Source organism: Scyliorhinus canicula, chromosome 1 (genome assembly GCF_902713615.1).
Source record: "Scyliorhinus canicula chromosome 1, sScyCan1.1, whole genome shotgun sequence".
Taxonomy (NCBI): domain Eukaryota; kingdom Metazoa; phylum Chordata; class Chondrichthyes; order Carcharhiniformes; family Scyliorhinidae; genus Scyliorhinus; species Scyliorhinus canicula.
This window is the reverse complement of record NC_052146.1, coordinates 72,828,314-72,842,597: the sequence shown is the minus strand read 5'-3', so window position 1 is coordinate 72,842,597 and position 14,284 is coordinate 72,828,314. Positions and strand designations below refer to the sequence as shown.

The following is a 14,284-nucleotide window of genomic DNA, read 5'->3' as shown; positions in this document are numbered from 1 at the left end:
GTAAAAAAAAAATTGGATACTCTAAATTTATATTTACATTTTTTTTTAAGTTTGCAAGAAAAGTGACCTGCAGTTCCTCCTCCTGATTTTTCTTTTTGTTTATTGATTCTTACATGGGATGTTGGCAATGCCAACATTTATTGTGTCTTTAGTTGCCTGAGCAGCTTGATCGGCCATTTCAGAGGGCAGCTAAGAGTCAACCATAGATCACATGTAGGTAGGCCAGAGCAGGTAAAGATGGCAGATTTCCTTTCCTAAAGGATATTCTGAACCATACAATAATGAATGTTTTCGAGATGCTGTCTGGAAATTTTTAATTCATTCACGGGACGCTGGCAAGGCTAGTATTTATTGCCCAACCCTAAATGCCCATGTAGAATTGACTACAGATTTGAACCGCTGCAATACACCCACGGTGCTGTCCGCAGGATTTTGACCCAGCGACGAAAGGAGCTGAGATATAGTTCCAAGTCAGGGTGGTACATGATCATCATTGTGCAGATGATTGTGTCCCCATGCATCTGCTGCCTTTGTTCTGCTAGGTGGTAAAGTATTTGGAAAGTACTACCATTGTGGGTATGGTTCTGAGGGTATTGACTATTTTGGGTTGTTGCTTGACTGATCTGTGGAACACCTCTCCCAATTTTAGCACATGCCTCCAGCTGTTAGTGAGGAGGACTTCACAAGAGTTAACTGGGCAGGCTGTGCCTTTGTCTGAATCTGATGCCTAGGTCAATGTTGGGTGATCCATCAAGCTTCGCTTCTTTTAAAGTTTTTTGTGTTGATTTGATACAACTTTGATGCAACAGTTTGCTCGGCCATTTGAGAGGGCAGTTAAAGGTCAGTCACATTGCTGTGGGTCTAAAGTTGCATACAGTCCAAATGGCAAGCCAAGGCAGATTTCCTTCCCTAAAGGGAAAGAAACCATTTGGATTTTTAAGACAACTCAGTAGATTCATTGTTACCATTACTGATCCTTACTTTTTTATTGCCGCTTTTTATTCATTGAATTTAATTTCATCAGCTGATGCGGTGTTGTCTGGACCATTAGTCCAGGCCTCTAGAGTATTAGTCCAGTAATATGACCATTATACTACCAAACCTGTTTGCCGCAATATGTTCCATTGTTTGTGCAGCAGAGTGTATAAACGTGAACCTTGTGGTTGGGTCCCCTTCTGAAATTCATTCTCTTGGCTTTTTGATGAAGGTTGGTTCCCTGATTGATCACCTTCCCACACACACTCACTTCAGTGAAGTAAAACCCTCAACATCATGCCTACCCAACTTCATGTATTATCCCCAAGCAATGTAATATTTTTTAATAAAAGGTCGATATGTGTCATCGTTCGACAGCTCCTTGATGCTGCTAGATAGATGGTTAACGAAAGAAACAAAATGCCACATAGTCTTTTTTAAGAACCAAATTGACCTTCAAAGCAGCAGTAATTTACTGAGCCTAATTCTACACTGATGGAATTATAGAATGCAATGTCCAAAATATCTGTGGTAATAAGGAAGTCAAAATGAAGTTTTCAGTCAGTTATAACTTATTATTCATTGATACAAATATGATTCAATGCCATCTCAATATTTTTCCTTTTCAAAATAATTTTATTGAGAACTTTTTAAAAGTACAGATAACTTTTGAATCGATAGTTTGTTAGTAATTTGAAGGTGAGGTTTAGATGACACATACCTTTCTTTAATTATTGTACATGTATCAGAGATGCAGAAGTGGTTTGGCTGATATGTTGGGCAGAGCTGAATGGGCTTTGTTCATTTCCTATCCATTGGGTGCTCGCTTTCCACTAAACTGGTGTTTCCTCGTCAATGTTTCACTGTTCCAGGTGGCGACAGCTGGAGGTTATACGAATACATCACCAGGCACTTCATCGCTACAATCAGTCATGACTGCAAGTATCTGCAAACCAGCATTGCATTCAATATCAATATGGAACATTTTACGTGTATGGGGAAGACTCTGATTTCACCTGGTAAGAGTGGAACATCAGTTAATGTTTACACAGTAACTCCACTGGGACGGGAGGGAGTATATTGTTACGTACTTCATAAAATCATCACTGTTCCTGAAAATCACGACTTTAGATAAAACATTGGTTCCCATAGGAATCGAGGTTAAAACTCTACTTGGATTCCGTAGGATCTTCCTTATCAGAAAAAAAGAAATGTTAAAACATTGCATTCTCTAAGTTGCAATATTTTACATTGGTAAATGAAATCATTTTTATATTTTTTAACTTATTTTGTTTTAAAGGAAAATCGTAACTTTCTACTTGTAGTGCGTTTTGCTCACCACCGCCCATTCTGAACCTCCCGGTCCCTAATCCTCCTCTGATCCTACCCCTCCTAACCCACCGATTGTTGTGACCATTCCCCAATCCTCTCTCCACTCCCCTACCTCCAAGTTGCAGCCTTGCCGCCTCTGTGAACTTCCCATTTCCTGACTCAATCTCTTTCCACTTCCCTATCCTGGACTTGCTTTCCTGTTCGAGATCTTAAATCCAGTTCGATGCCGGAGCCCTGATGTTGTGAGTCTCATTGGTGCAGAATTGCCAAGCTGGGGTTGCCATAATCCATTGTTTAAATGCTGCGGCTCACTATTTTACATTGCTGAACCCTTGCTGCGTGAAAGGGCTCAGGAGAAGTAAAACCACCACAGTCCCAGATGACCATCGGCTGTTTCTCCTTTGAGGGGGAGATATGACTGGTGGTGATTTAACCTCACCACACCTTAGGTGAGGGGGGATAGAGGATGGCATGATAGCTCAATGGTTAGCACTGCTGCCTCATGCTGCTGAGGACTTGGGTTCGATCCTGGTCCCAGGTCACTGTTAGTGTGGAGTTTGCACAATCTGTCTGCGTCTGGCTGCGTGGGTCTCACCCCCACAACCTAAAGATGTGCAGGGTGGGTAGATTGGGCCCTTAAAAAATGGGACTTCTGGTGTGCACCATGGAGTAAGTGGTCCTACCCAAGGTTACAGAAAAGAGCTCTTTTTTAAGCAATATGGGGTGGATGTTGGAGGAGTACTTTCCCCCAGGAATGGTATGTTTCTTGGTTACCAGACCTGCAGAAACAGTGAAAGATTTGGCTGGAGCTACAGCAGAGACAAAAGCCTCTTTCAGCATGCAGGCGGGGGAAGGGCGAGTTTAAAGGCCTCAAGCTGACCTGAGGGCCTTTATGAAAGCTGAATTCTAGCAGCAGAGGGAACAACTGTGAAAAGATCTCACCAAGGGCTCTTTTAAGGGCCCGCAACGGCGCTGATTTGATTTTTCCCCAGGTGGGAACGCAGCCTCTGTGCTTGGCGGCCGGTGGATGGGCTGGACTAGAAGTGGAGCGACCAGAAAATCAACTTTGCAGCAGAAGAAGGTACGAGGCAAAAAGGACAAGATGGTGGTGGGCGGGGAACCGGCAGCATGGCAGCAGTGGGCGAGGGAGCAGCAGGAGCTGCTGCTGCGCTCCTTCCAGGAACTAAAAGCTGAGATCCTGGAGCTGTTGAGGGCATTGTTGGACAGGCTCGGGGCGACTCAGGCTGCAGAGATTCGGGAGCTGCAGCAGAAGGCTTCGGAGAACAAGGACGAACTCCTCGGCCTGGCGGTGAAGGTGGAGTCACACGAGGCGTTTCACAAGAAATGGTTGGCAAGGATGGAGGAGATGGAGAACTGCTCCCGCCGGAAGAATCTGCGGATTTTGGGCCTCCCGGAGGGGCTGGAAGGTTCGGATTTGGGGGCCTATGTGGTCCTGATGCTGAACTAGCTGATGGGCACGGGGTTGTTCCGGGGACCCCTGGAGCTGGAGAGTGCCCATCGGGTGCTGCTGCGGAAGCCTGGGCCTGACGAGCGGTGCTGGTCCGTTTTCAACGCTTGGTCGACCGTGAGTGTGTGCTTCGCTGGGCGAAGAGGGAGAGGAGTAGTAAGTGGGAGAATACGGAGATCAGGATCTACCAGGACTGGAGTGCGGAAGTGGTGAAGAGAAGGGCTTTTACAAGTGCTCCACAAGAAGGGGGTCAAGTTTGGCCTGTTACAGCCGGCACGCCTGTGGGTCACTTATAAAGACCGCTAACTTTATTTTGACTCCCCGGAGGAGGCCTGTCCAGGCAGAGAAGCTGGACTTGAACTGAGGGCTGGGGAACGTTGTACGCAGCCCGGAGGCATTGTCCTCCTTGATATCCTTTCGCTCTTTTTGATTCTATTGGACGATGTTTTTTGTTTTTTTTGCTGACTTGCCTTTTCTTTTCTGCTTTTCGGGACTGTTATCTGTTTACTTGGGTGTTTTGTCATATCATGTTGGGATTTTTATTATTTTGTGTGACACTCGGGAGGGTAATTGGGTTGGCGGGAGCAACCGGGGTCAGCAGGAGTCAGCTGACTTACGGAAGTACAATGACTGGAGTTACGCAGCTTGGGGGGGGGGGGGGGGGGGGGGGGGGGGAGAGATACCGGGTTGCTGCTGGAATGGCCAAGAAGGAGCTGGAGAGTGCAGAGGGGGTCGGGATAGGGATCTGTCGCCGTGGGGAACGGGCTGAGCGAGGGGCGCGGGCACGTGGCGGATTACGGAAGGGTGATGGCTAGTCGACAGGGGAGGGGGGCAGGTGGCCCTCCGATCCGGCTGATCATCTGGAATGTGAGGGGACTGAATGGGCCGATCAAACGGTCCCGCGTGTTCGCGCACCTGAGGGGGCTGAAGGCAGACGTGGCTATGCTTCAGGAGACGCACCTGAAGGTGGCGGATCAGGTTAGGTTGAGGAAGGGGTGGGTGGGCCAAGTGTTTCATTTGGGGCTGGATGCAAAAAAACCGTGGGGTGGCGATCCTGGTGGGGAAGAGGGTGTCGTTTGAGGCGTCGAGTGTGGTGGCAGACAGCGGCGGGAAGTACGTGATGGTGAGCGGCAAGCTGCAAGGGGAGCGGGTGGTGCTGGTCAATGTATATGCCCCGAATTGGGATGATGCGGGTTTCATGCGGCGCATGTTGGGCTGGATTCCAGATTTGGAGGTGGGGGGCCTGATAATGGGGGGGGATTTCAACACGGTGCTGGATCCGCCATTGGATCGATCCAGTTCCAGGACAGGTAGGAGGCCTGCGGCGGCTAAGGTGCTGAGGGGGTTTATGGACCAGATGGGAGGGGTGGATCCTTGGAGGTTCGCGAGGGCCAGGGAATTTTCATACTTTTCCCATGTGCATAAGGCCTACTCCCGGATCGATTTCTTTGTTTTGAGTAGGGCGCTGATTGCGGAGGTTGTAGATGCTGAGTACTCGGCGATAGCCATTTCTGACCATGCCCCGCATTGGGTGGACCTCGAGCTGGGGGAGGAGAGGGACCAGTGCCCGTTGTGGCGCTTGGAGGTGGGACTGCTGGCGGATGAGGATGTGAGGGGGCGGGTTCAAGAATGCATCGAGAGGTACCTAGAGGCCAACGATAATGGGGAGGTCCAAGTGGGGACGGTCTGGGAGGCGCTGAAGGCGGTGGTTCGGGGGGAGTTGATCTCCATTTGGGCCCACAGGGAGAGAGGGGAGCAGAGAGAAAGGGAGAGATTGGTGGGGAAGATGGCGAGGGTGGGCAGGAGGTACGCGGAGGCCCCGGAGGAGGGATTGCTGAGGGAGCGGCGCAGCCTCCGGGCTGAGTTCGACTTGTTGACCACCAGAAAGGTGGAGGCTCAATGGAGAAAGGCTCAGGGTGCGATGTACAAGCATGGGGAGAAGGCGAGTAGGATGCTGGCACACCAGCTCTGTAAATGGGATGCGGCTAGGGAGATTAGTGGAGTTAAGGATCGGGGAGGAAATGTGGTGCGGAGGGGGGTAGACATTAATGGGCTCTTCAGGGACTTTTAGGAGAGACTATATCGGTCCGAACCTCCGGCGGAGAAGGGTGGGATGGGGCGCTTTTTGGACTGGCTGAGATTCCCGAGGGTGGAGGAGGGACGGGTGGAGGGTCTGGGGGTGCCAGTTGAGCTTGAGGAGCTGGTTAAAGGGATAGGGAACGTGCAGTCGGGGAAGGCGCCGGGGCCGGATGGGTTCCCGGTTGAATTTTACAAGGCATATGCAGACCTGCTGGGCCCCCTGTTGGTTAGGACCTTCAACGAGGCGAGAGAGGGGGGGGCTTTGCCCCTGACGATGTCTCGGGCGCTGATCTCCTTGATTCTTAAGCGAGACAAGGATCCCCTGCAGTGTGGGTCATACAGGCCGATCTCACTCCTGAATGTGGACGCCAAGTTGTTGGCAAAGATCTTAGCCACGAGGATAGAGGATTGTGTGCCGCAGGTTATCCACGAGGATCAAACGGGGTTTGTGAAGGGGAGGCAGCAGAACACTAATATACGGAGGCTCTTGAACGTTATTATGATGCCGGCGGTAGAAGGGGAGGCGGAGATAGTGGTGGCGCTAGATGCGGAGAAGGCCTTTGATAGGGTCGAGTGGGGGTACTTGTGAGAGGTGCCGGAAAGGTTCGGGTTTGGGGAGGGGTTTGTCAGTTGGGTGAGGCTGTTGTATGAGGCTCCGATAGCGAGTGTGGCCACAAATAAGAGGAGGTCGGAGTATTTTCGACTATACCGAGGGACGAGGCAGGGGTGTCCCCTGTCCCCCCTACTTTTTGCGCTGGCAGTTGAACCCCTGGCTATGGCGCTGAGGGAGTCGGGGGATTGGAGTGGGCTGGTCCGGGGTGGGGAGGAGCACCGAGTGTCACTCTATGCGGATGACCTATTGTTGTATGTAGCGGACCCGGTGGGGGCAATGCTGGTGGTGATGGGGATTCTCCGTGAATTTGGGGATTTCTCAGGGTATAAGCTTAACTTTGGGAAAAGCGAGCTGTTTGTGGTACACCCGGGGGACCAGAAGGGGGGGATTGGTCGGCTCCCACTGAAAAGGGCGGAGAGGAGCTTCAAGTACTTGGGGGTTCAGATGGCCAGGAGCTGGGGGGGCCTTGCATAAGCCAAACCTCACAAGGCTGGTGGAGCAAATGGAGGAGGAGTTTAAGAGGTGGGACATGCTGCCGCTGTCTTTGGCGGGTAGGGTGCAGTCAGTCAAGATGACGGTGCTCCCGAGGTTTCTGTTCCTGTTCCAGTGCCTCCCCATCCTTATCCCGAAGGCCTTTTTCAGGCGGGTTAACAGGAGCATTACGGGGTTTGTGTGGGCACACTGGACTCCAAGGGTGAGACGGGTGTTCTTGGAGCAGGGCAGGGATGGGGGGGATGCTGGCGTTGCCCAACCTCTGTGGGTATCATTGGGCTGCCAACGCAGCGATGGTGCGTAAGTGGGTAGTGGACGGGGAAGGGGCAGCATGGAAGAGGATGGAGGTAGCGTCCTGTGTGGGCACGAGCCTGGAAGCGCTGGTAACAGCGCCGCTGCCGCTTCCTCCAACGAAGTATACCACGAGCCCGGTGGTGGCAGCTACCCTCAAGGTTTGGGGGCAATGGAGGCGGTACAGGGGGGAGGTGGGGGCCTCGATGGGGTCCCCGATACGGGGGAACCACCGGTTTGTTCCGGGGAGAATTGATGGCGGGTTCCTGAGTTGGCACAGGGCAGGTGTCAGGAGGCTGGGGGACCTGTTCATAGACGGGAAGTTTGCCAGCCTGGGTGAGCTGGAGGGGAAGTTTGGGCTCCCCCCAGGGAGCACCTTTAGGTACATGCAAGTAAGGGCGTTTGTCAGGCGGCAGGTGGCGGGGTTCCCTCTGCTGCCGCCGCGTGGGGTCCAGGACAGGGTGCTCTCGGGGGTGTGGGTTGGAGAGGGGAGTATCTCGGAAGCGTTCCAGGTGATGCAGGAGGTAGACGAGGCCTCGGTGGAGGAGCTGAAAGATAAATGGGAGGAGGAGCTGGGTGAGGAGATTGAGGAGGGGATGTGGGCGGATGCCCTAGAAAGGGTGAACTCTTCTTGTGCGAGGCTTAGCCTCATACAGTTTAAGGTGCTGCATAGGGCTCATATGACCGGGACGAGGATGAGCCGGTTTTTTGGGAGCGAGGTGTATTAGGTGCTCAGGGAGCCCAGCAAACCATGTCCACATGTTCTGGGCATGCCTGGCGCTGGGGGAATTTTGGAAGGGGGTGGCAAGGACGGTATCGAGGGTGGTAGGATCCAGGGTCAATCCAGGCTGGGGACTCGCAATATTTGGGGTTGCAGCGGAGCCGGGAATGCAGGAGGCGAAAGAGGCCGGTGTTCTGGCCTTTGCGTCCCTAGTAGCCCGGCGGAGGATTCTTCTTCAGTGGAAGGATGCGAGGCCCCCAAGCGTGGAGGCCTGGGTCAACGATATGACGGGGTTTATTAAATTGGAGAGGGTGAAATTTGCCCTAAGGGGGTCAGTGCAGGGGTTTTTCAGGAGATGGCAACCATTCCTAGATCTCCTGGTAGAACGTAAAAACAAATGGTCAGCAGCAGCAGCAACCCGGGGGGGGAGGGGGCTGTCTCTTTGTTTTGGGTTGAATATATTGTTTAATTTATTGTTTCTCTTTTGTATATACGAGGGGGGGGGGGGTCTGTTCTTTTTGTTCTTAGAATTTTCTGTTATTGTTTTCTTTTTTGTGAAAATGTGAAAACTTGAATAAAAATTATTTTTTTTAAAAAATTTTTAAATTGGGTACTCTAAATTTAGAAAACAACCTTGGCGACAGACGAGGTTGAGAAAACAGGGCCTTCATTAATAACATCAGCCGGTAGGGGAGTTGAACTCGCGCTGTTGGCCTTACTCTCAAGGACCAGCTGTCCAACCAACTGAGCTGAACTTCTTTTGAAGTGTAAAACTGGAAAAAGTTTTTAGAAGGGTGGCATGGTAGCACAGTGGTTAGCACTGTTGCTTCACAGCTTCAAGGTCCCAGGTGCGATTCCCGGCTTGGGTCATTCTCTGTGCGGAGTCTGCACGTTCTCCCCGTGTCTGCGTGGGTTTCGTCCAGGTTCTCCGTTTTCCTCCCACAGTCCAAAGATGTGCAAGTTAGGTGGATTGGCCATGCTAAATTGCCTTTGGTATCCAAAGGTTAGGTGGGGTTATGGAGATGCAGTGGGGGCAATGGGCTTAAGTAGGGTGCTCTTTCCAAGGGCCGGTGCAGACTCGTTGGGCCAAGTGGCCGCCTTCTGCACTGTAAATTCTATGAAGTTATTAATTGCTGAGCTTTTAGGGCATTTTTAAAGTTTGATCAAATTAACTTTGTTAAAACTTATTACTTTTTGACCAAAATAAATTTTAACTGGAATAAAGCACAGTGCAACTTAGAAGCCAGTTATTATAGATTTATCTTTTCTGGCCTTTTTCATCTCAAAGCATTTGTTTGTGGAGGAGTCAATTGTTCAATATGCCTGGCTATATCTTGTCGCTATGCATGGCTGTTGATGAAGGTGTGAACGAAGGAAAGGTTAGAGTGACCTGCTTGTTCAATATTTCTGGGTGTTGGGAAAAGGAGTTGGGTGAGGAGATTGAGGAGGGGACGTGGGCGGACGCCCTGGAAAGGGTGAACTCCTCCTCTTCTTGTGCGAGGCTTAGCCTCATACAGTTCAAAGTGCTGCAAAGGGCTCATATGACCGGGACGAGGATGACCAGGTTCTTTGGGGGCGAGGATAGGTGTACTAGGTGCTCGGGGAGCCCAGCGCACCATGCCCGTATGTTTTGGGCATGCCCAGTGTTAGGGGACTTTTGGAAGGGGGTAGCAAGCACAGTGTTGAGGGTGGTAGGATCCAGGGTTGCGCCAGGCTGGGAACTCGCGATATTTGGGGTAGCAGCGGAGCCGGGAGTGCAGGAGGCGAAAGAGGCCGGTGTTCTGGCCTTTGCGTCCCTAGTAGCCCGAAGTAGGATTTTGCTTCAGTGGAAGGATGCGAGGCCCCCAAGCGTGGAGGCCTGGATCAATGACATGGCGGGGTTCATTAAGTTGGAGAGGGTGAAATTCGCCCTGAGAGGTGGCAGCCTTTCCTGGACTTCCTGGCGGAACGGTAGGGAAATAGGCCGGCAGCAGCAGCAACCCAGTTTGGGGGGGGGTTTGGTTCGGTGGGAGGGAGAATTGTGTACATGAGTTTGTTGGATGTGGCGGGTGTTATCTCTTTCCTTTTTGTTGTTTTTTTTGTTTTTGTAGTTGCTGTGTGGGGGGGGGGGGGTGGTTTTTGTTCTTTGGTTTTTACTATGGTTGTTTTGTTAATATTGTTTTGTTTATATTTTATGAAAATCTTAATAAAAATTATTTTTTTAAAAAAAAAATATTTCTGAGTGTTTTCCATGTTGTTCCTTTCCAGGTTATACTGCGGTGATGCCATGGCAGAGCCTGGCAGAGGAGGAGACCCTTCCAATCTGTGAGCGAGGTGATGTGTTTACTGTCGATGAGATTAAGTTGTTAGAGAAACAGACAAATCCACCTGACTACCTAACAGAAGCGGAACTCATCACCTTGATGGAAAAACATGGCATTGGTAAGTCAATCTCATATATATCCAACCGTTGGCTGTTCTGACCCATCTTTCCACATTGAGCGTCTCTGCAATTTTTGGACACAATTTTTGACGTGGTTCAAAGCGTTGTGGTTCAATGTATTGTTTAACACCATTGTGTAAACGTCTACATTCTGTGTCAGATGAAGTATAGTGATCATTGGATATGCCTGAAAATAGTAATTAATTCACAATGCAACAAGCATAAAGATAGTTATTTTATTTTTAAATTTTAACCACAAGGGCTTTGGTCCAGTATCACAAAGGTTGTGGTAATGTTGTTACGTGTTTTATATAGTAATAAAGCCAAGAAAAATCCAAACACCCATAGCTGCAGAGACCACTTCACTCTCTGATCTTGTACTCTAAATTCAACATTTGATCTTGAGCACTGTCCCTCCAGTTTGTGTACTTATTTAAACATGATCCTCTGCTTGTCCCAGCACTAATTTCAGCTTCTGATCACCAATCTCCCCCTTCTGTTCATGCTCTAATTTCAATCTCTGAATTTATGCTCTCCCTCTTAGTTAGTTTACTCATTTTGCCTGATTACATGTGCATTCCCCTTCAGTTAATCTGTTAGTCACGGCTTTTTTTTTTGTTACATATTTTTTATTCTCCTTTTTCACATTTTCTCCTACCCACCAACATTAAACAATAATCAGTAACAAATATGTCAATCCCCATATCAATAATCCCATCCTCCCACCAAACCCCAAACATTAGCCCGCATGTTCACACAAACAAATAACAAAAAGGAATTAGGGGTCACCCATAGTCGCCATTAATAAACACACAGCCCCCCAACCCTCCCACCCACCTGCCCCAACTAATGTTCGATGTTATCCAGTTCTTGAAAGTGCATAATGAATAATGCCCATGAATTGTAGAACCGCTCCGTCCTTCCCCTCAGTTCAAACTTAACCTTCTCAAGAGTCAAGAATTCCAACAGGTCCCCCCGCCACGCCAGGGCACAGGGCGGAGAGGTTGCTCTCCAACCTATCAGGATCCGCCTTCGGGTGATCAACGAGGCGAAGGCTACAACATCTGCCATCACACCCGTTTCAAACCCAGGCTGTTCTGACACCCCGAATATGGCCTCCCGGGGGCCCGGGACCAGTTTCAGCTGCACCGTTTCAGAAATTACCCTAAAAACCTCCTTCCAATAATCCTCCAGCTTTGGACAGGACCAAAACATATGAACATGATTATCGCCCCCCCCCCCCCCCCCCCCCCCCCCCCCCCCCCGGCAACGTTCACTCACATCTTCTTCTCCTTCCAAGAATCGGCTCATCCTCGCCCTCGTGAGGTGTGCTCTGTATACCACCTTCAGCTATATCAGCCCCAACCTCGCGCACGAGGTGAGGCTTTTACTCTCCGGAGCACCTCACACCAGAACCCCTCTTCCATATCCTCTCCCAACTCTTCTTCCCACTTTGCTTTGATCCCTTCCAGTGGTGCCTTCTCCTCTTCCAAAATAGCCCCGTAAACTGTTGACACTACTACCCCCTTCTCCAGTCCCCATCATCAGCACCTCCTCCAGCAATGTGGAGGCCGGCTCCTCCGGGAAGCTCTGTATCTCTTCTCTGGCAAAATCTCGAACCTGCATGTATCTAAACATTTCCCCCTGCTCCAGCCCATACTTCGCTTCCAGCTCCTTCAATCCTGTAAACCGACCCTTAAGAAACAAATCTTTTAGGGTCTTTTTTTTTAAAAGTGTATTTATTCAAAGTTTTTCAATAAGTTTACAAAACCCTCCAAAAAGGAAAATAATGCAAAGAAAGAAGGGCAACATGTCAACGGAGCAACTTAATCCTCTAAACGATAAACAGTTTAGTAAATTAGCACCCAATTCAAAACAGGATAGAGCATGCGCCCCTTACAAAAAGAAAAAGAAATCCCCCCCCCCCCCCATGGGTCGCTACTGCTGCTGCTGAAGTTTTCATTTTCCCCGCGAAGTCAGCGGACGGTATTGTGGTCCCGCTCAACAGCGGCAGCTCTGTAACCTTGGCAAAGTTATTTACACACATATGTAGGCATCCATTCGTGATGTTGTCCCTTCCTTCTTCCGGACGGAGTTCGCTGACGTCATCTCGTGCGCACTTCCGCTTCTGCGGCCCTCCCGTCTTCCCCATTTTCTCTGTTCCTGTGGATGCCAAGTTTGTTAACGTTTCCCTGCCTCCCTCCTCCCCTTCCCTGGCTCTCCTCTATTGTTCCCTGTCCCTCCCCTTTGCACCCCCCCCCCCACTTCTGCCCCCCCCATCCCCCAGCCCTGTGGTTCGCCTTTCTTTCCTCTTAGATTTAGCTGTCCCTCCCTCCCTCTCCCAGTCTATCTCTCCCTCTCATGCTTTGGCTACTTTCCCATTTCTTGGCTATCTGGCTGTTCTTCTGCTTGTTCGTTGGCCACAAACAGGTCCCGGAACAATTGGGTGAACGGCTCCCACGTTCTGTGGAAGCCGTCGCCTGACCCTCGGATGGCAAATTTGATTTTCTCCATTTGGAGAGATTCCGAGAGGTCGGACAGCTTTGGGTGGTGCTGCTGACTGCCAGCCGAACAGAATTCTACGGCGGGCAATCAGGGAGGCAAGGGCGCCTGCACTCCTCCCCAGGAATAGATCTGGCTGGTCTGAAACCCTGAAGACCGCCACTTTCGGGCATGGCTCCACCCTCACCCCCACCACCCTGGACATGGCCTCAAAGAAGGCTGTCCAGTACTCCACAAGTCTGGGGCAAGACCAGAACATGTGGGCATGGTTGGCCGGGCCTCTTTGGCACCGTTCACATCTGTCCTCCACCTCTGGGAAGAACCATACGGGTTCTTGTTAAGTGGGCTCTATGTACCACTTTTAGTTGCGTCAGGCTGAGCCTTGCGCACGTGGAGGTGGAGTTGACCCTATGCAGTGCTTCGTTCCAGAGTCCCCACCCTATTTCAATCCCCTTCTACCAGTCGGTCGTACATGTCGCTACAGTTTCCTTTATCTAATATGCTTGCGTCTAGCAACTCTTCCAGTAGTGTCTGTCGTGGCGGTTGTGGGTATGTCCTTGTCTCCTTTCGTTGGAAGTTTTTTAATTGCAGGTACCTTAGCTCGTTCCCCCTAGCTAGCTGGAATTTCTCTCTCCGTTCGCCCAGTGTTGCGAACCTGCCGTCCGTGTATAGGTCCCTGACTGTCAGTGTCCCTCTGTCCTGTCCCCACCTTTTGAAGGTGGCGTCGGTCAGCGCTGGCGTGAACCTATGGTTGTTACAGATGGGAGCTTTACCTGACATTTTGGTCAGGCCAAATTGCTGCCGCAGTTGGTTCCAGGATTGGAGGGTGGCTATTACCACCGGGCTGCTTGAGTGTTGTTTGGGTGGGGATGGGAGTGCCACCGTGGCGAGGGCCCGGAGTGAGGTCCCCCTGCAGGAGGTCTCCTCCGCGCGCACCCACTCGGCGTCTGGCTCTTTGATCCATGATTAGTTTGTCTAGTGCTTTGAAAAAGGCCTTGGGAATGTAGATCGGGATGGATCTGAATAGGAAGAGTTACTTGGGCAGCATGTTCATTTTGATCGTCTGGACTCTCCCTGCGAGGGTGAGTGGGAGTGTGTTCCATCTTTGCAAGTCCTTTTTTACTTCCTCTGTCAGACTGGTGAGGTTCCATTTGTGGATCCCTTTCCAGTCATGGGCTATTTGGATCCCCAAGTAGCGGAATTTGTGTCGGGCTTGTTTAAACGGCAGTCCCGTTAGTGCTGCCCCCCCTACTTGTGGGTGTACCGGGAAGATCTCGCTTTTGCTCATATTGAGTTTGTAGCCCGAGAAGGCACCAAACTCTTTCAGGAGCGCGTTGAAAATAAACAGAAATTGTGGCAACACGTTCATTTTAACCGCCTGTACCCGAC

General features: G+C 50.5%; 1 protein-coding gene across 1 annotated transcript in view; it reads left to right on the top strand.

Moving 5' to 3' along the window:
- top3b (DNA topoisomerase III beta) overlaps positions 1–14,284 on the top strand; it is a 95,479-nt gene that overhangs the window by 50,015 nt on the left and 31,180 nt on the right. Inside the window, exons 11-12 of the mRNA XM_038793200.1 lie at positions 1,848–1,994; positions 10,219–10,392. Of these exons, the coding sequence (XP_038649128.1) occupies positions 1,848–1,994; positions 10,219–10,392 (321 nt within the window). The remainder of the gene's footprint in view (positions 1–1,847; positions 1,995–10,218; positions 10,393–14,284) is intronic.